Raw genomic sequence first — 20,000 nt, forward strand, 5'->3', positions numbered from 1 at the left:
TTTTATTTATTTATTTTTTTGCAGTACGCGGGCCTCTCACTGTTGTGGCCTCTCCCGTTGCGGAGCACAGGCTCCGGACGCGCAGGCTCAGAGGCCATTGCTCACGGGCCCAGCCGCTCCGCGGCATGTGGGATCTTCCCGGACCGGGGCACGAACCCGTGTACCCTGCATCGGCAGGCGGGCTCTCAACCACTGCGCCACCAGGGAAGCCCTGAAGAGCACACTTTAAAAGGATGAACCCACATGGCATGTGCATTCTAGCTCATCACTGGCCAGTGTTTGCGAGTGCACTGATTACACGAGCCCTGCCGGTTCTAGGAGGAACCGTGCACCACGTGTGTTTATTTACCTGACTGAATTTTCACCTACGTACAGACTGCCTTGTCACAGCTGTATCTGGGGCCGCTGTCTCACCTGTCTGCTGTTCGGGCGCACTGTAGGACTCGTGTCCCGAGAAGGGGGGACCGCATGGCACCCCGTGGATACATGGACTCGTGGTGAAGCGTTACCTGGAGAGGCGCCTCTTGCATGCGCCCTGATACCCGGCCAGGCCCCGGGCGGCCCCGCGGACACTCGACCCAGGTGTCTGACCCTCGGACACTGGACTCGGGCGTTTGGCCCCTTGGACCTTGGGATCCGGGCGGCCCGGCCCTGTGGACACTCGACCCGGGTGGTCTGGCCCCTCAGGCACTGGACTTGGACGGCCTGGCCCCGCGCGCCGCAGCCTCGCCGCCCAACCCCCCGCGCCCCCGACCTGCGCGCGCAGCTCGGGAGGGGGCGCCGCGGCGGGGGCGGGGCGGGCGGTTGGTGCGGCCGGGCCGCAGGGCGGGGCCGCGGTGGGGAGGGGCTGCCGTTGCGGGCGGGCGGCGCAGGCGCGCTGCGGCCGGCGGTTTCTGCGCCCCTGCCCGCCCGGCCTGGCCCAGCCGGCCCGGCCGCGCGCCCCACGCCGTTGGCGCCGGCATGTCAGGCCCCGGGCAGCGGGAGCCGCCGCAGGCGGGCGGGCCGGCGGTCCCCGAGGGCGCGGACGCAGCGCCGGGCGAGGCGGGGCAGGGTTTCACGACCACCGACCTGAGCCTTGTGGAGATGACCGAGATCGAGTACACGCAGCTGCAGCACATCCTCTACTCGCACATGGAGGCGACGGCGGCCGACGGCGAGCTCGAGACGCGCCTCAACTCGGCCTTCCTGGCGGCGGCGGCGCCGGGCGCGGCGGCCGGGGGCTTCGCGGCGTCGGGGGGCGCGGCGTCGGGGGGCGCGCCGCCCGTGTACCCGGTGCTGTGCCCGCCTGCGCTGGCCGATAGCGGCTTCGCGGGCGCCAACCAGTGCCTGGGCCACATCGACTTCCAGGAGCTGCGCATGATGCTGCTGAGCGAGGCGGGCGCGCCCCCCGCCGCCGAGAAGACGCCGGGCGCCGACGGCCCGGGCGCCGGCGCACCCCGGCTCAAGGCGTCCGACGGCGCCGGCAAGGAGAACGTGGAGGGCGCGCCCGAGACGCGGGCCAAGTCGGCCGTGCGCGTCCGCCTGGAGGACCGCTTCAATAGCATCCCAGCCGAGTCCCCGCCAACCCCGCGCGGCGCGGATCCCCCCGAGCCCGGCATGGCGCTCAACAAGTGGGTGCATCCCCCAGGGAGCGGGCCCGTCTGGGTCAGGGTGTAGACCAGGGTCCTCTGCAGAGGCCACCAGCCTGGGTTCGGGTGTAACTAGGGTCCTCTGCAGAGAGGCACCAGCCGCGGTCCGGGTGTAGACCAGGGTCCTGTGCAGAGGAGCAGCAGCCTCGGTCTGGGTGTAGACCAGGGTTCTCTGCAGAGGCCGCGGCCTCACTGCAGCTTGCATCTTAACAGGGAGCAGACCTCAGTGGGTCTGGAGGCTGAGCTGAAAGTTTGTGTGCTCTGTGCAAGCACAGCAAGCAGATATTAAGTACACAGCCTGCAGCGTTACCTTTGCGGTGTGCACTCTGCGTCTGCAGGTGGAAGAGAGATGAGTTGAGATAAGTGCACACGTGTTCCTGAGGAACAAAGGTTTTGCCCCCAAATCACCCACCTAAATGTCAGGAGAGACCTCTGCTTCCCCCTCTGTTGACTCAGGTTGAGGCTGACCTCATCTTGCACTTTCCTCCCAGATGCATCCCCTGGGAGGAAAGACGTCATGTTGTGAGGCTTTGAGTGTAAACTGCAGCTTCATCCTTCAGCCAGACTGCCAGCCCATAAGTGATCTCGCAGCAGCAACTATCGGAGAGGCGTAGCCTGTCTGCTAGGGTGTCTGCTCAGCTTTCTGTCTGTCCCCACCCTGTAGTTTTCCCCATCTTGGCCATAGTCGTCAGATTCTGGAGGACGGCCAGACTAACAGAGATTGGTGTCAGACGTGTTCGGGGAAGGGAGGTGTAACTCAAAGATGACACACAGCCACACCTTCCAACGTGAGGAAGAAAGTTGGAACTTGTCCCCTACACCACTAGCTGATAATTGTTTTGTAGAGATTTCCGTGATGGGGGGCGTTCCTGGTGACAGATTTGAGTTTCTATCTAGAAAATCAAATGTTAGCCATTAGAGAGTGACAGCTAGTGATGGTGGTGTTTCAGGAAACCTGCCTGCCGCATACTCTTCATGTGTTTCTGGGTTTCTTTTGTCTTGGCAGTTTGGTAACTCTTATTCGCCATCCATCCGAATTAATGAATGTTCCTCTTCATCAGCAACAAAACAAATGTACAACATTAGTGAAAAATAAAACTGCTGCTGCAACTACTGCTCTGCAATTGACATACCCTCTGCTTACCGCCAGTAGTTGCTCTACTAGTGGAAATTCTCATCTTTCACAAACACAGGTAGGGAAAATGATTTGCGAAGCTTTGCTCTTTTGTATTAAATGGATACATTGTATTTTAGTTAGGTCCCAAGGATTTTTTTTTTCTTTTTAAAATCGAGAGTATGTATGTGGTTCGGGGATATTTAAAAATCCTTAGTGCACCTAAAGTTCTTCAAGTTCATGTGAATAGCTTTGACGTTACTTCTGTTAAAGTGCATTTTATTTGTGCGTAGAGAGGAGATTGTCACCTGTTGATAAAGTTCCTGTTGCTTCGTTTTTTCCCAGAGTTCTAGTAACTCATGTTCTGTGCTTGAAGCTGCCAAGCATCAGGATATCGGATTGCCGAGGGCATTTTCTTTCTGTTATCAGCAAGAAATCGAATCCACTAAACAGACTTTGGGTAGTAGAAACAAAGCTTTGCCTGAGCAGGTTTGGATTAAAGTAGGAGGTAAGCGATGAAACGGAAGCTGGCAGGTGCTTTCTCCTCCTGCCTGATGTCTTTGCCCCCCCTTCCCCCCCCCACCGCCCCGGCCACGGGTGGGGGAGGGGAGAGAGGTGGTTTATAAACAGAGAAAGGGTCTCGGAAGCCTGCTTGCATCTTCGGGATCCTTCCAGTCCTCTACCCAGTCACCTCACCGAACATCCTTGCGAATTTTGAACATCACGTTTATACTTGGCCTGGAAACGTTGAGTTTAGGGGCTGCTTTTTCTTAACAGTAACCTCCTTCAACAGAAAAATGATAGACTTAGGTACATTTTCGTTACCTTCAAGTTACTGACAGCACTTTTAGGTTGTTGTTGTGGGTTTTTTTTGTCTTATTTCATACTTCATGAGCGAGGCAGGAGTCTGAAATCCACTCAGAGCTTTAGGTGACGATCTGCAGATGGGCAAAGGATTGAGCTGGGAGCAAGAGGCCATCAGGTGATACAGAAAGTTTTAGAAATAAGGAAACTTCTGAAGGCAAACTTTGCTTACTCCTGACGTTAACCCTCAATCCGTTTTTCCTGGAAAACATTCCTTTTCGAGTTATCCAACAGTAACACAGCTTACACTCAGCTTTTCAAGAGCTGATAAAGACAGGGTAGGGACGGAACTCTCCTTCTTTCTCCCACGCCAGTGATTACTTTTCCATTGTTCGCGAAAGTATACATTCACGTTTGTAAGGTATAAAGGTTAATATTAAAATAGTCCCTGTACTGAGTACTCAGCTGAAGAACCAAAATATTACCAATACTTGTGAATTCCTCTCTATGTCGTTTTTTTTTGTTTTTTGTTTTTTTTTTGCGGTACGCGGGCCTCACTGTTGTGGCCTCTCCCGTTGCGGAGCACAGGCTCCGGATGCGCAGGCGCAGCGGCCACGACTCACGGGCCCAGCCGCTCCGCGGCACGTGGGATCCTCCCGGACCGGGGCACGAACCCGTGTCCCCTGCATCGGCAGGCGGATTCCCAACCACTGCGCCACCAGGGAAGCCCTCTATGTCTTTTGAAAAGTTACCACCATTCTGAAATTTGTGTTAAGTGATTCTTTCGCTGTAGAGGGTTTGGCTTTGTCCGGTACCTCGGGAACACACATCACCACAGGTACTAATTAGACGCCTGCTGTACTTTGATAGAGATTTGACCTATTTCTGTAGCACACGCAGGTCAGAGCTATGATGTGATTACTCCTTTTGTGGGGGGCATCTCACTTGTAAGGTGAGGGCATGTTTAATCCTAAACCACTTAGGTTTAGTCCTCTTCTGAGCATTGCACTTAGAATATCGGTTGTCGTATTAGAATAACTGCATATCAAGAAAATCTTCTGGAGAAAACATTTCTAGGTTTTGGTTTTTTTTTCCCATTCTGAATATCAGAAAAATCAAACAACTTCTTGGTTTTTTTATTCATAGATGACAGTTAAAATGCCTTTTGATTTAAAAGGGGGACTTTTGACTGTATTGCTGTATAAGCTGTATTGATTACATAATACCTGGGGTGTTTTAATTTAGTTTATGCTCAGTTTTATAGTTTGAAACCTAGAGCCTTGTGCCAGCCGTTTCTATGGAATTTTGGAGCGCTTCCTGTTTGGTTCTTTCTGCTCCTTACCCGTTCATGTTGATATCTGAGATCGAAAATACCAAAAAATATATTCAGCATTCACGAGGGTAAGTTTAGAAGAACAAAAAAATTAAACTAGCACTTTCTCCTTCTTTTGCAAAGAAGAAGCGCCACGTGAACAAGCAGTGCGTAAGAGGAGTCGGAGTAGGATACGTCGGTTGGACACAGACATAGAGCGAAGAGCCCTGGGAGAGCTCCAGAATGTGGGTGACGGCTCCCCACCAGCGCGGGGCGCTTGGCAGTCGGTGGAGCCGTCCCGGGCCCCCCTCGGGGAGCAGAGCCAGAGCGGGCCCCAGGGGGGCAGGGCCCAGCGCAGGGAGAGACACAACCGCATGGAGAGAGATAGAAGGTAATGCGTGCCGTCGCTGGTGTACAGTCGTCTTAGACGCCGAGCTCACGACGGTCGGTGGTAACAGGCGCCTTTGTGTAGAAAACAGCGGTGTAGCCGTTTCTGTGTTCAAGGGCGGGAACGCTGGCAAGAGTCAATGGTCACCTTGCTTTGCTAGGTGGATGGGGTACCCAAGAGCACCCCCAGGTTTGGTGATTCATTAGGAGGACTCGTGGCTTTGATTTATTTGGGACAAAGAACCCAGTAAAGTCAGCAGAGGCGCATGGGGAGAGGCCTCGGGGCCGCAGGCGCCAGCTCCCCAGAGCACGTCTCAGTGGAGCCACTCAGGATGCCTGTCACCCCCCAGCACTGGTGACATGTTCCCGGACGGCAAAGCTCCATAGCGACTTGGGGCCCTGGATCCTACTGGGGGCTGGTCGTGGGGGGCATTCCCTACCTGGCACGCGGCCAAATCCCAGATGCCCAGAAGGAAAGCTGGTGTTTAGCGTACGCCAGTGAAGAATGGTGGTGGGAACCCCTCCAGAAATCTGAGTTCCCAGGTGCCGGCCGGGGCAGCCTTCCTGGGGGGGAGTCCGCCTGCACGCTGGGTTACTCCGTTTTGCTTGGTTCTTTGAAGGATATTGAAGGAGGAGGAAGTTACAGCTTATGTCAGTGGTTTTAGCTGTGGATTTTATTTGTGCTGTTCTGTGTAGCAGCAAAAGGTGGTTAATTTTTCTGTTATAGCTGGGTACAGGATGATTCCCGAACATATAGTTAGTTAACTTGGTCATTTATTGAGTACTTGGCACCAGTTTTTGCTTTAGGCTCAGGAAATGGAGCATTGAGCAAGACAGATCTTCATCTCTGAGCCCACAGTGTTGAGCAGTGGCCATTTATTTACTTAAAGGGATATATTAAAGCTAGGCAGCTAGATACCTTTCCTAAGGATGTGTCCGCACATACACGCCGAGTGATGGCCAGCACTGAACTCACCGTGGATTATAACGGGCATTGTTTATATTTATTGAAGAAACATTTACTGAATACCTACCACCTGAGAAAAAGCCTCATACATACTACATGTTGACGGCAAAAGTTTTAATTCTTACTCTGCCATTTCCTAGTTTAACAACTTCCTACACGTTCTTTGCCTCTCCACCTGAGTCTCTCGTCTGTAAAATAGGGATATTACCTACCGCGTAGATGGGACACAAGAATGAAACAAGCTGAAATGTAGTGTCTGGCCCAGTGCCTGCAGTTACAGAGCATCTAGTGAATTACTGCTGTTGTTGTTACCTTACAAAGTTGCTCTAAAGTTCTGAGGCTACAGGTGGGGAAATAGAAACAAGGGCCATATTATCTGAATGTAATCCCTGAAAGTTAAAAATGGTCTAAGACTCCAGTTGTGATGTAAACCATCCCTAAAAAGACCAGGTTTGGGGATATTAACAGGCTGGTAGTCTGTGGTCCTTTATGAACCGGGGTCCCTTGGGGAATCCAAGCTGTGAATCCTAGCTTGGCACCTGGAGGGCAGGTGAGTGAAAGAAGGTCCTGCCCAGAAGGAACACACACAATTTTGCTTCCAGTTTCAGGGGGTTTGGGTCCATCCTTGGTCTAGAGACTTGGACCTGGTCCTTGCTCCTGGCCCAAATGGGAAGCTTTCCAGGGAGCGCGACTGGGCTTAGTGGGCCGCTGAGGGGGGGCTGGCCGCTGTCGAGGGGAGCCCCGAGGTGAGGGGCTGCCCTTCTATGCTCTCAGTGGCCAGGCCGTGAGCTCATTCCTCAGGACACACAGACACCTGCTTTATTCCTTTGTTCTGCTTCAGCTTCTCTATGTGATTACTTTGGGTTTTGACTGTAGGCGCAGAATCCGCATCTGCTGTGACGAGTTGAATCTTTTAGTCCCGTTCTGCAACGCCGAGACCGATAAGGCAACGACCCTGCAGTGGACCACAGCGTTCCTGAAATATATTCAGGAAAGACATGGAGATTCTCTTAAAAAGGTTAGTATCTAGGCCAGGAGATTTTCAGAATCCTGTAAATGTATCAGTGTTGTTATTTATCCTTTTTCCTCTAAGATGTCCCAAACTGTCCTTTGTTTCCTGGAACCAAAGGTCAGAGGCTGAGTCCAGTGTGAATAAGGCCCTGCTCGTCACTTATCAGGGAACTAACCACAGCCTGGATTTGGGGTCAGCTAGCAGTTAGGCAGCTGCTCTGTGCAGTGGATTGTTTGGGGGCTTAAAGGGGTTTCAGAGACCTGCCTGTAGGATATGATTTTTTTTCCCCCTCAGAAGATGTTGTGAAAGGGATGAAACACAAATAGAAAAAAAAGAAAAAGAGGCAATTAAATGTCAAATAAATAATCTGGATTTCAAACATGTTCAGAAGGCAGAGAAGAGAAACACTGCGGCCTGGGGGATCCGGGGGGACTCGGGGGCCCGCGGGGGCTGGAGCATCTCAGTTCCTTAGTACAGCCAGCTCGACCTTGACCCTGTCTGTTTGGACCGAGGAGCCATTGATCAGGTCCCTGCAAGCCAGCGGGGCTCCCGGTGGGAGCGGATGCTGGGTGTGAGTGAGGGTCCCAGCTGCCCCCTCCTTGGGGGTTCACGTGAGAGAACATTCCCTGCACTGGCTTCTGTGCTCTGCCTTGGGGAGACCTTGGGTCCAGGTACCGGCCTCAGGACTCTGGGTATCGGGGCGCAGGGGATGATTTCTTAGTGAAGAGCGTCCTGGTTTGCCTGCTGGTCCGGCTCTCGCGTAGTCGCCGCCGTTGACGGCAGCACGAGTCTGCTTAGAGAACCGAGCTGAGGTGGGCGCTGTAAACGTGGAACCTTTTTAAAAAGAGCCTTCCGTATCTAGATCCTGGGGCAGCGGCCGGCCGAGCGCCCCAGGCTGCCTGGAATGAGGCCCCTTGGGCTGAGTGCTCAGAGTTTGTCTTCTCCGGTTCCCTTTTCTGTGCCCACGTGCATTTCCATCTTGTGTGTTTGGTAATTTCATCGAGTTCCTTGTTTTCATTGTATATTTAATTGCCTTTTAAAGCAATACCTGTGTCACGTTTGTGCTGATTGGATCATTTATGGTTGTTTATAATGTGGTTACTCTTTAACATTATTTTTTAGCGATAGACTTGGTTTATTGAAATAAAAGAAAGCTTTTATATTTTAAAAAATGATTTAATGGTTGGCTCTGTGTACCTAATAGTGGTAATTATTTATATGATTCCTTCAAATATGATGAAGGTGTTTACAACAATAAAAAAGCTTAACTGGGCTTCCCTGGTGGCGCAGTGGTTGCGAGTCCGCCTGCCGATGCAGGGGACACGGGTTTGTGCCCCGGTCCGGGAGGATCCCACGTGCCGCGGAGCGGCTGGGCCCGTGAGCCGTGGCCGCTGAGCCTGCGCGTCCGGAGCCTGTGCTCCGCAACGGGAGAGGCCACGACAGTGAGAGGCCCGCGTACCCAAAAAAAAAAAAAAAAAAAAAAAAAAAAGAGCTTAACTATCTCTAGTCAAAGATTAAATAGGTTAAAAACTTACGGACATTAATTTTTATGTGTATTAGGCTTCCTGAATATTTCTGAAATTTAGTTACATTGAATTTGTAGATTGTTTCTGGGTCGGATTACAAGACCCATCAAGCAACAGGCTGAAGTGACGTCAGTAGCAATTTGGGGGGGAATTAGAATGTAGGTAGCTTAAACCCTTGTGTCCTTCCTGTTTCCTTAGTGATTTTCCCCCTCTTACTTGCATGAACATTTTTGTTGTGAAAGATGTTATACACAAGAGTCTTCAGTGATTTTCCTCAATGATTTCAGTACACATGTCATCCCACAGGTCTGTTCCGACTCTAACCAGGCTTCTGTCCCAGACACTGGGGGCACCGTGACTAAGACAGAGACCCCGTGGGCTGGAGGGAAGCGGCTAACAGGTCGAGGGTGAATGGACCACCTCCATCCCGGTGTGGGGTCTGGTTGACATGCTGCAAAGATGGCTCCCCCTGCTGTGCAGTGGGGAGACTGGACTCCAGGAGGAGAGGTTGGGGGTGGGCAGGAGTGGAGACACAGACCCTGGTCAGAGGCCGCAGCCACTCGCTGAGACTGGCCAGGGCCCGCGGTGCTGGATGTAGGGCTGCTGGACAGAGGGATTGGGGACCACGGTGGGGCGTCTGGCTGGAGCAGCTGGGCGGGTGGCGCCGTTTCCCGAGATGGGAAGACGTGTGGAGAGGCAGGATGGGGTGGGGCGGAATCCACATCCTGTGTCCGGCAGGCTAGGTTTTCAGTGCCCAGGAGGCGTCCGGTGGAGAAGTTGAGAAGGTAAAGGCGTCTGCAAGCAGGTGGTTCCCTTTGTTTTATTTTTCTAATGAGCACAGAGTTCACTGAACACCTGCCCTCCCCTCACCTAGTCTGAGCCGTCAACATTTACCATGTTTAGCACACACGTGCACGCGCACAGCACAATTTCAAAGACAGTGACAGATGTCATGACCCTTCACCTCTAAATATTTACGCCTGCGTCTCCCACGTAACGCCAGTGCCGTTTTCACACCTCACGAGGTCGATAGTCATTCTCTTATACTATCTGCTACCCAGTCCGTATTCCCATGTCCCCCAGATGTTCTAAAGGTGACTTTTATGGCTGCATTATTTTCCAAACCAGCACCCAGCCATGCTTCTGCGTTGCATTCAGTGACGGTTTTCTGCCTCTAAGCCATAGCGGTCCTCCCTACCCCACAGTTTCTACTATGGCACTGAGACTTTGAAGAGATCGGGCCAGACAGGTGCCTGTAGAACCCTGGATTTAGATGATTCATTGTATTTATTTATGGTAATGAAAAATTTTTGTATAATTTTAAACTTGCAGGAAAATTCCAAGATGAGTGCTAAGAGCTCCTCGTGTGCCCACCCAGCTTTACCCAGAACCCCCAGTTGTTCACATTTTGCCCCATTTGTTCTCTCTCACGCAGTCTAAACCATTTGATGCTAAACTGTGGGCACCATATGCCCCTTGATACCCAAACACTTCGGTCTGTGATTTTAAAGAATATTACATTATCTTCATTAACCAGAATACAGTGGCCAAAATCAGGACACTTAACGTTGGTGTAATACTCTTATCTAATTCAAATTTTGTCTCTTGTCCCAGTAACATCCTCTACGCCATTTTCCCCGGTCCAGCCCGAATTCAGGATCACTGGTGACGCAGTTGTTGTGAGGTGACATTTTGGGGTCGTGACCTTGAACCCCAGCCAGGCGCTGGGGCTGCGGGGCAGCCTCTCACCCTGTGCTTCCCTCTCCTCTGTCCTGTCACCATCACGGTCGTTGGGCAGGACGGTGGCGCCGCCCCCCTGCTTTCTCTTCCCTCCTCCACCTGCAGCTGGGCTGGGGGCCGCCCCACACCCACTCGTCCTTTCGCACCAGCCCCAGTCATCAGGCGCAGCTGTACTGTTACTTCTCCCTTTCCTGTGCCGTAGGAATTCTGTCCTTCTTATTTTAAATGTATTTTATTGAAGTATAGTTGATGCACAATGTTGTGTTAATTTCTGCTGTGGAGCCAAGTGACTCAGTTGTGTGTGTGTGTGTGTGTATATGTATATACACACACACACACGTGTATATATATACATACATTCTTTTTCATATTCTTTTCCATTATGGTTTATCACAGGATACTGAATGTAGTTCCCTGTGCTCTACAGGGAACTGTAACCCTATGTAGGGTTAGGACCTTGATTACCCGTCCTATATATGCTAGTTTGCATCTGCTAACCCCAAGCTCCCACTCCATCAATCCCCCACTCCCACCCCCTTGGCAGCCACCGGTCTGTTCTCTATGTCTGTGAGTCTGTTTCTGTTCTGTGGATAAGACTGTTCTTTTCAAGAACAGCATTTTATCTGTTTCTCACATCTATTGATCACATTCTGATCAGTGAAGATGGCGGTTTTTAAAAACTTGTTGAGACTTCCGTTGTGACCTCTTATGTGGTCAATTCTTTAAAATTCTGTGTTTATTTGGAAAGGACGTGCATTCTTTGTTTGGCGAATTCTGAACGTTTATTAGGTTGAGGTTACGAATTGTGGTCCAGGCCTTTCCTGTCCTCGCTTGTCTGTCAGACCTGTTGTTCTGAGAGCCCCCCGTGGCATCTCCCACCGTGACTGACCTTGTCCCATCTCTGTGGGGCTCTCAGCGTGGCTGTCGGGGGCACACCCTCCCACCTGGCCCCAAGTTTTGTCCCCCTTCTTGGTCACATTAACCCTTTTCCTTTAATTCTCTCGCCTCTCTGTACAGATGACACCAGTTTTCTTCCTCTTCCTGGCTTCCTGGTATAATTTCTTGACATGTAATTGGAACAATCTTCCTTTTTCCTACTAAAAATAGTTTTTATTATTGGCCTTCTCCTATTTACAAATTTAATGTGAATATCTAACTTTGACCACACGTCATCTCAAGGTGTCTGATGAGTTGTAAAAATCCCTTAAAACTCAGCTATTTCACTTAAGTTTTGTTGAAATATAGACGCTGATTGAGAGAGCAGAGTAACAATTATTAGCTTACCTTTGACGCAGTCAAGGGCGGGAGGTGTCCACTTGTCTCCCTCTTTCACGGTCACCCCAAGTCCCCGTGAACTGAGTCCCAGGGACCTCGTGAGAGTCTAGATTGAGCTACACCTTCACCCCAGTGCTGGCAGAACTATTCAAAATAAAGACGGGTGCCCACGGCTATCCTCCTCATTTTATGATGATCGTTTAGAAAATCTCTTGAAGTACTTTCTTACATCTGAGAGATGATTATTTTCTTCCTTCTGACTTCTATTTAGGTATTCTCAAAGGTAAATTCTACCTTCTCAAATATAGGCAAATATTTTATAGTTGGGCTTTGGGTGTCGGAATATAGAAACCAATATATCAAACCATGGTTCATCTTACATTGCATTAAGACCCGTTGAAAATCTTTTAGATTTGGGGAAGGAAATTAGAATGTATTTATGTGCAGATATAGCTTCTGAGCATAGGCAGTTGTTGCAAATGGCAGGTGGCCTTGGTTGGGATACCACCTAGCGTGTGGACAGGTGGGGTGCTCCAGCCTCTGCAGGTGACTCAGAAGTCAGAGCAGTGGCAGCAGAGAGAGCGCTTATACTTCCCTTCCTGGACACAAATTAAATATAAACCTATTACAGTCCAGCAACAAAGAGACAGCACAATTCAAACATGGGCAAAGGACTTGAATAGACATTTCTCCAAGGAAGATAGGCAAATGGCCACTAAGCACATGAAAAGATGCTCAACATCACTAATGATCAGGGAAATGCAAATCAAAAGCACTTTAATGGATGTGAGGTACCAGTTCACACCCATTAACTGTGGCTATTACAAAACAAAATAACAAGTCTTGGTGAGGATGTGGAGAAATTGCAGCCCTTGGGATTGCTGGTGGGAATGTAAAATGGTGCAGCTGGTGGTTCCTCAAAAAGTTAAACAGAATTACCGTATGATCCAAAAGAATAGAAGTGACCCAAAAGAATAGAAAGCAGGGACCTGAACAGATATTTGTATACCAGTGTTCATAGCTGCATCATTCACAGTCACCAAAAGGTGGAAACAATCCAAGTGGGGGAAACAATCCAATCAACAGACGAATGGATAAGCAGAATGTCTGTACAGCCAATGGATTACTATTCAGCCATGAAAAGGAATGAAGTTTTGACACATACCTCACAATATGGATGGACCTCCAAAACAGCATGCTGACCAGGAAAAGGCAGACACAAAAGGACAAATACTGTATGATTCCACTTACATGAAGTACCTAGAGGCATCAGATTCATAAAGTCAAAAAGTAGAATGGTGGGTGCCAGAGACTGGGGGAGGCGGATGGATGGAGGGTACATGTTTAACAGGGACAGAGTTTCAGTTTGGGGAGATGAGAAAGTGCTGCAAATAGATAATGGTGATGTTTACACAACATTGTGAATGTTCTTAAGCCACTGAATTGTACACTTACAAACGGTAAAAAATGGCAAATTTTATGTTATATATATTTTACCACAATAAAAACATATAAACTTAGACTGAATTGTGTAAGAATGCTATGCTTTAAAAAAAAAAAGAAAACTTACAGAAATGTGTACATGCACAAAAATGGAGAGACTAGAATAATGAACTCCCGTGTCCCATAACTCAGCTTCAGGCATAACTTTGTTTCACCTATACATCCCCATCCTCCCACCGTCACTGAATTATTTTAAAGCATTTCCAGATGTCATATCATTTTCATTCACAAATGTATCTCTAAAAAGAAAGGGCTGTTTAAAAGCACAACCACATCATCATCGTGTTCCTTAATCTCCATCCCTGTCCAGATTTCTCTGATTGGCTCACAACTGTCTTTTTACTGTTGACTTACTTAAATCGGTATCCAAACACTGCATTTGGTTCATAGCTCTCCAATACCTTTGGATCTGTTATGGCTCCCCTTTCCTGTTTTCCTTGCTGTTTGTTTATTGATGAGGCTGAATGTTACTGAGCCAAATTTGGGTCCACTTGCCTGCGCACAGTAAAGCCAATTGGCTGACACCAGTTGTGGTGAAAAAAAGCGCAGAGTTTACTGCAGGTGCCAAACAAGGAGTCTGGGCAGCTAATGCTCAAAAGACCCAAACTTCTTGTTTGGCACCTGCAATAAATGCTGCGCTTTCTTAAACCGTAACCCAGTGTCAGTAGATTGGCCTTACTGTGTGCGGGTGAGTGGACCCAAATTCAGTTCAGTAACAATTTTTGGTGACCCAGATGGGATTTCCAGCCCATCTGGGGTGCCAAAAATTGTTACCGAACTGAACTTGAGTCCACTTGCCCATGTACAGTATTACATGTCATGATTAGTTATACTCTGTGACAACTTCAGCAGAGAATTTTTTTTCATATAATGTTTTTTGTGTAATTTAATATACTACATAATTTTAATTAGTTTAATATTTCTCTCTGAGATGCCTCAGGAGCCCTTTGGAAAACTCAGTCAGCTAGAGAAGGAAACTTAAAACCTGTTGTCAAAAGCAGCTCAATATTCCAGGAAAATTTTGCTCTCTTAACAGAGAGAGAAAACCACTTCCAGTCTGCACCAGCTTACTTTTTTTTGTTTTTATTTTTTTATTTTTATTTTTTGCAGTATGCGGGCCTCACCATTGTGGCCTCTCCCGCTGCGGAGCACAGGCTCCGGACGCACAGGCTCAGCGGCCATGGCTCACGGGCCCAGCCGCTCCGCGGCATGTGGGATCCTCCCGGACCAGGGCACAAACCCGTATCCCCTGCATCGGCAGGCGGACCCTCAACCACTGCGCCACCAGGGAAGCCCTGCACCAGCTTACTTTTAATAGCAAAGTTCATTTACTTAATTAAATTCAATCTAATATGAGCCAATCTTGACCCCATGAAAAACTCTTTCCTTAAAGCTTCCTTTTCTACAAACCTTTCATCACTTTCTGTATCTATATTAGTTTGTCCCTTATTTTTTCCCTATCCAGAAACAACCAGCCCTGGGACAAAATTATTCTCCCTTTTTTCCCTTAGCAAAGATATTTCCATTCTTTATACCTTTTCTCATTGACAATGTATATCCTACTTTCTTTACACACTGAAATGCTTCCCTTATTACTTCTAGTAGTTTAATTACACATGTATTACAATTTTTTTTTTTTTTTTTTTTTTTTTTTTTTTTTTTTTTGTGATATGCGGGCCTCTCACTGTTGTGGCCTCTCCCGTTGCGAAGCACAGGCTCCGGACGCGCAGGCTCAGCGGCCATGGCTCACGGGCCCACCCGCTCCGCGGCATGTGGGATCTTCCCGGACCAGGGCACGAACCCGTGTCTCCTGCATCGGCAGGCGGATTCTCAACCACTGCGCCACCAGGGAAGCCCCACATGTATTACAATTTTTAACCCTTAAAAACTTTAATCTCTACTGAAAACCAAAAAACAAGTAATTGGATTTTTCTTTATATCAGCACGTTTTGATTGGCAAACTTATGAACACACCACTAAAAACATACGTTTTCCTATAGCACAGTTTTTCTCTTTAATGTGGTACAAGATGTGTGTCTAATAAACCCAAACATCTTTACTTGTTTTTCTCTCTCATAAGAAGACAGGAGGTGAACTTAGACTTGTCTAGTGATCAGTGTGAATGCTCAGAAGATCTGAACTACTTGTTTGGTGCCTTCAATAAACGTTGCACTTTCCTTCACCACAACCTAGTGTCAGTAGATTGTCTTTACTGTGTGGGGGCGAGTGGACCCGATTTGGTTTCGTGACAGTTTTGGTGACTGAGATGGACCCTGTTCAGCAGCTGCCTGAGCACCTTTGTCTCAGGGGCAGCCCCAGGACCTTGTCACCAACCAGCCATCCTTGGCCCACAGCACTTTTGATTTTTGTGGTAAAAGAAACAAGGCGCTCTCATTGGCGGGTTGAGATGTCTTTGGTAAGTGATGGAGCTCACGTGTGAGCTCTGGTGTGGTGACACCAGAGTATCCTTCCCTGTCACATTGACTTCTATAGCAGGATATTGGTTGGGATTTTCGCTTTTGGACTAAGGCTTGGTCATTTGGCCTTTTAAAAAATATATATATACATTTATTTATTTATTTTTGGCTGCGTTGGGTCTTCGTTGCTGCACGTGGCTTTCTCTAGTCGCGGCGAGTGGGGGCTGCTCTTCGTTGCGGTGCGCGGGCTTCTCATTGCAGTGGCTTCTCTTGTTGCGGAGCTCGGGCTCTAGCCACGTGGGCTTCAGTAGTTGTGGCACGCGGGCTAAGTAGTTGTGGCTCGAGGGCTCTAGAGCACAGGCTCAGTAGTTGTGGCACATGGGCTTAGCTGCTCCGCGGCCTGTGGGATCTTCCCAGACCAGGGCTCAAACCCGTGTCCCTTGTATTGGCAGGCGGATTCTTAACCATTGCACCACCAGGGAAGCCTGGTGATTTGGCTTTGTCTCTGATGGGGCATTGGTTGGGAATTTCCCTTTTGGGGACTAGGGAACTTCGACCCTGAGAGACAGTTTTCCATTGCATTGGTTTGTTTGTTTGCTTGATATTTGACAACAGCAGAGCCATGAATAATTAAGAAATGAGTGGTCAGAGCTCTGTTCCATCTTGCAGTGTAGGGTGTATTTTACCAAACTGGTAAATGTTCAGCTATGCTCCTATAAAAAGAAAAATGTTTCTTCTAACACCACATGGCCAAAACTTTCTTCAGACTCTGGAGAAAATTGGTTAAGATGAAACTCTTCTGAAATTCCAAACCTGGTTCTTTTTTGCATATGCAGTTAGAGAGAGCTGGCTTAAATATTTTCTCAGGATTCTGACCCTCAGAGAACAAAAATATTACTATTAGAAAGCTTGAAGCCATAACACTTATCATGTCTTTGAAATGCAAACACAACCCACATTGCCTGAGACTTCAGCCTGGGTTAATTAGTAGAACTTCAAGTCAGAAGGAAAAAAGGGGAAAGAGCCCTTTTAAACTCAAGGAGGTAAACTTAACTTGTTCCAACTGTTACAAAGTTTTACATTTGCTGGGTGAGTTGCCATGACACAGTGAGGTCATGATTTCCTGTCTTTTCATTTGCATTTTGTTTGCTATTAAAACAGGAACCCTCATTTGGGAACTTGAGGGAATTGTTGGACTTCACTCTTTGTTTTTGTCCTGCAGGAATTAGATTTTGTTCTGTGTGTGTGTGTGCCTGCATTTGTCTTGTGTGTAAGTGTGCTGGTATGGGAAACTCAAGCTTATTTCCTGAATGCAGCCCCTTGGGGTACATTCTCCAGAACTGGACCACTTTCAGTCACAAACAAATAAAATGTAAAAAAATGATTTTCCTTTGTAACATGGCCTGGCCATAATACTCCATAGACTCAGGTAAAAAGTGGCCTGTTAATGGATCCTTAAATTATGCTACTATTATGCAGTTAGGGCTGCTTTACAATAGAGAGGGGAAAATGGGATAAAATTTATAATAAGTTTTGTATTGAAATATAACTATGAGATCTCTGGATGGATGGATGGATGTCTTTATTTAATATCGTCGTAAGTAATTAAATAGAGATAGATGGGATAAAAGCTTTCAGTGAACTCTTTAGGAATAATGGTGTATTAGTTTTTCCAGATTTTTGGTAACTTGAAACTTTAGTTTTGCTAAATTAAGTTATATGATGGAAATTCATTAAAGGTCTGTCATTATTCATTAAGATAAAATACTGGAACATTGATTGCTAGAGAAGTCTAAGTTTACCTTCTCTTTTCTTCTTATGAGAGAGAAAAAAACTAAAGATGTTTGGGCTTATTAGATACATGTCTTGTACCACATTAAAGAGAAAAATTGTTCTATAGGAAAATGTCTGCTTTTAGAGGTTACAGAACGTGCTCATACGTTTGTCAGTCAAAACATGCTGATATAAAGAACAGTTCAATTACTCGCTTCTTGGTTTTCAATAGAGATTAAAGTTTTTAAGGATTAAAAATTGTAATACATGTGTAATTAAGTTACTAAAAGTAATAAGGGAAGAATTTCAGTGTGTAAAGAAAGTGGGATAGGTGCTGCCCCAGCGGTTGAGACTCCGCACTTCCACTGCAGGGGGCAAGCGTTTGATCCCTGGTCAGAGAACTAAGCATGTCGGTGTGGTGTAGCCAAAAAAGAATGGAAATATCTTTGTTAAGGGAAAAAAGGGAGAATAATTTTGTCCCAGGGCTGGTTGTTTCTGGATAGGGAAAAAATAAGGGACAAACGAATATGGATACAGAAAGTGATGGGAGGTTTGCGGAAAAGGAACCTTAAGGAAAGAGTTTTGCATGGGGTCAAGATTGGCTCATTTTAGATTGAATTTAATAATGAAATAAACTTCGCTATTGAAAGTAAGCCGGTGCAAGACTGGATGTGGTTTTCTGTCTCTGTTAAGAAAGCAAAGTTTTCCTGGAATGTTGAGCTGCTTTTGACAACAGGTGGTAAGTTTCCTTCTCTAGCTGACTCTGAGTTTTCCAAAGGGCTCCTGAGGCATCTCAGAGAGAAATATTAAACTAATGAAGATTATTTAGTATATTAAATTACACAAAAAGCATTATATGGGAAACAATTCTCTGCCGAAGTTGTCACAGAGTGTAACTAACCATGACCTGTAATGCTGCACGTGGGCGAGCGGACCCAAGCTGGGTTCGGTCACATGAATACTGCGTCCTGCCAGAAGTCCCACCTTCTGCACCTTGCAGACCCGTGTCTTTTGTTTCCTGGAAGCCGATGAGCTTCGGGTTGTCTGTTTGCACCTGCCTTCTCTTTTTGTGAGCTGGAAACTGACTCAGTCATTAAAATTGAGGCCTTTTACAAAGTGTTTAGGGGCATAGTGGCATGAACTTGACCCGTGGCCGGCAGGGTGCCGGGGAGTGAGTTAGCTCTTGGTCTGGCCCCGTTGCCCCGCCTAACACTGAGCACTCAGTGGCGTGGCGGTGGGGGCCGGGACAGCAAATGCCCGCGGTGGGGGGGGGGGGGTGTCATGGTACAGAGCGTCCGTTGGGGGCGGTGGAAAGTTCTGGAAAAATGGATGGTGGTGATGGCTGCCACACGAGTGTGAACATCCTTAATGCCACTGAATTCCAAACTTACAGATGGTTAAAATGGTAAAGTTTACGTCTGTGTTACCACAATGAAAATAAAAAAATATGGTTGCTTTTAAAAAATATATCAGAAGGGTTTACAATATGGTCAGGCATTTTGAGAATCTATTGGGAAACGAAATAAAAATACCTGTAAAGGTAACTATTTGGGACAGATGTTTGAATCCCCGTTTTTATCATCTGTATCCCCTTACAGGATGTGACATACGTTTGTGAGCGACACCTTAGCTATGTATTTTGAAGTAGTTCAGCTCTTCATTTCAACCATTTGTGTTTTTGAAGATAGCAGTTTTCAGGTCTGTGCATATTGTACATTAATGGTCATTTCTCAACTTCAGGAATTTGAGAGTGTATTTTGCGGTAAAACTGGCAGAAGGCTAAAGCTGACCCGACCAGACTCCTTGGTGACGTGTCCCACACAGGAGAGTACAGAGTAGCCCAGCTGTGGAGATCAAGTGACTGGATGGGATCACTGATGCCTGGGAAGTAAACGGCTGTTCCTTCGCGGCCCATAAACATTTCCTCGGACCCTGGAACTGAGCTCTGATAGTCTAACTCTAAAGGGACATGATTCAGCTGATGGGACTCCAGCGGGGACTGTGAAAGCACTTTCTGTAAAAATATTTATCTAAGACAAAATGCTTACCAATTAATGTCCTCTTAGACCATTTGGGGATGAAGACATCTTGACAATTAGTAAGTAATTTTTCAATTATATGTCTGATTCTATCATGTTTTCTTAACATGATAACTTAAAAAATTAACATCCTTTGTAATTTCTTTAACCTTAGAAGGTACATTGCTTTTCACTTATTTTATTTACATTTTAAATATGCCCCCTTAGCAACTAAAACGAGTTAAATTGTTCTTAACTGTAAGTAGTTTGGACATTTTATTTCATTTGTTTCTCACTTCCCCTTGTAATGCTTTCTAGCTGCATAGAACTGTATTGCAAAATGCAGTCCTATTTTACACCTTTTCGCTAGAAATTTTCCAGAGATCTCCTTTAAAGGTACTTTTGTCCATAAATGAAATATTGTCACGGTAGATTGCTTCAATGCCCTCATTTTCACATTGCGAGTCATTACTTTCTGTGTAATAAACTGTAGTGTTTGGAACTGAGTTTTTCAAATCAGTGGC

General features: G+C 47.4%; 1 protein-coding gene across 2 annotated transcripts; it reads left to right on the forward strand.

The window, feature by feature from the left end:
• Positions 1 to 960: 960 nt before the first annotated feature.
• TCFL5 (transcription factor like 5) lies at positions 961 to 19,981 on the forward strand. 2 transcript variants are annotated; one of them, XM_059036545.2, is made up of 6 exons: positions 961 to 1,610; positions 2,635 to 2,821; positions 3,088 to 3,250; positions 5,006 to 5,249; positions 7,089 to 7,230; positions 19,199 to 19,981. In XM_059036545.2, exons 1-6 carry the CDS (start codon positions 961 to 963, stop codon positions 19,295 to 19,297), a joined length of 1,485 nt encoding a protein of 494 aa, XP_058892528.1. In that variant the 3' UTR covers positions 19,298 to 19,981. The 2 variants fall into 2 exon arrangements, with proteins under 2 accessions (XP_058892528.1, XP_058892526.1); XM_059036543.2 differs by having other exon boundaries at positions 5,003 to 5,249; positions 19,199 to 19,976.
• Positions 19,982 to 20,000: the final 19 nt, after the last annotated feature.

The sequence above is a fragment of the Kogia breviceps genome, chromosome 14 (assembly GCF_026419965.1).
Source record: "Kogia breviceps isolate mKogBre1 chromosome 14, mKogBre1 haplotype 1, whole genome shotgun sequence".
Lineage (NCBI taxonomy): Eukaryota > Metazoa > Chordata > Mammalia > Artiodactyla > Physeteridae > Kogia > Kogia breviceps.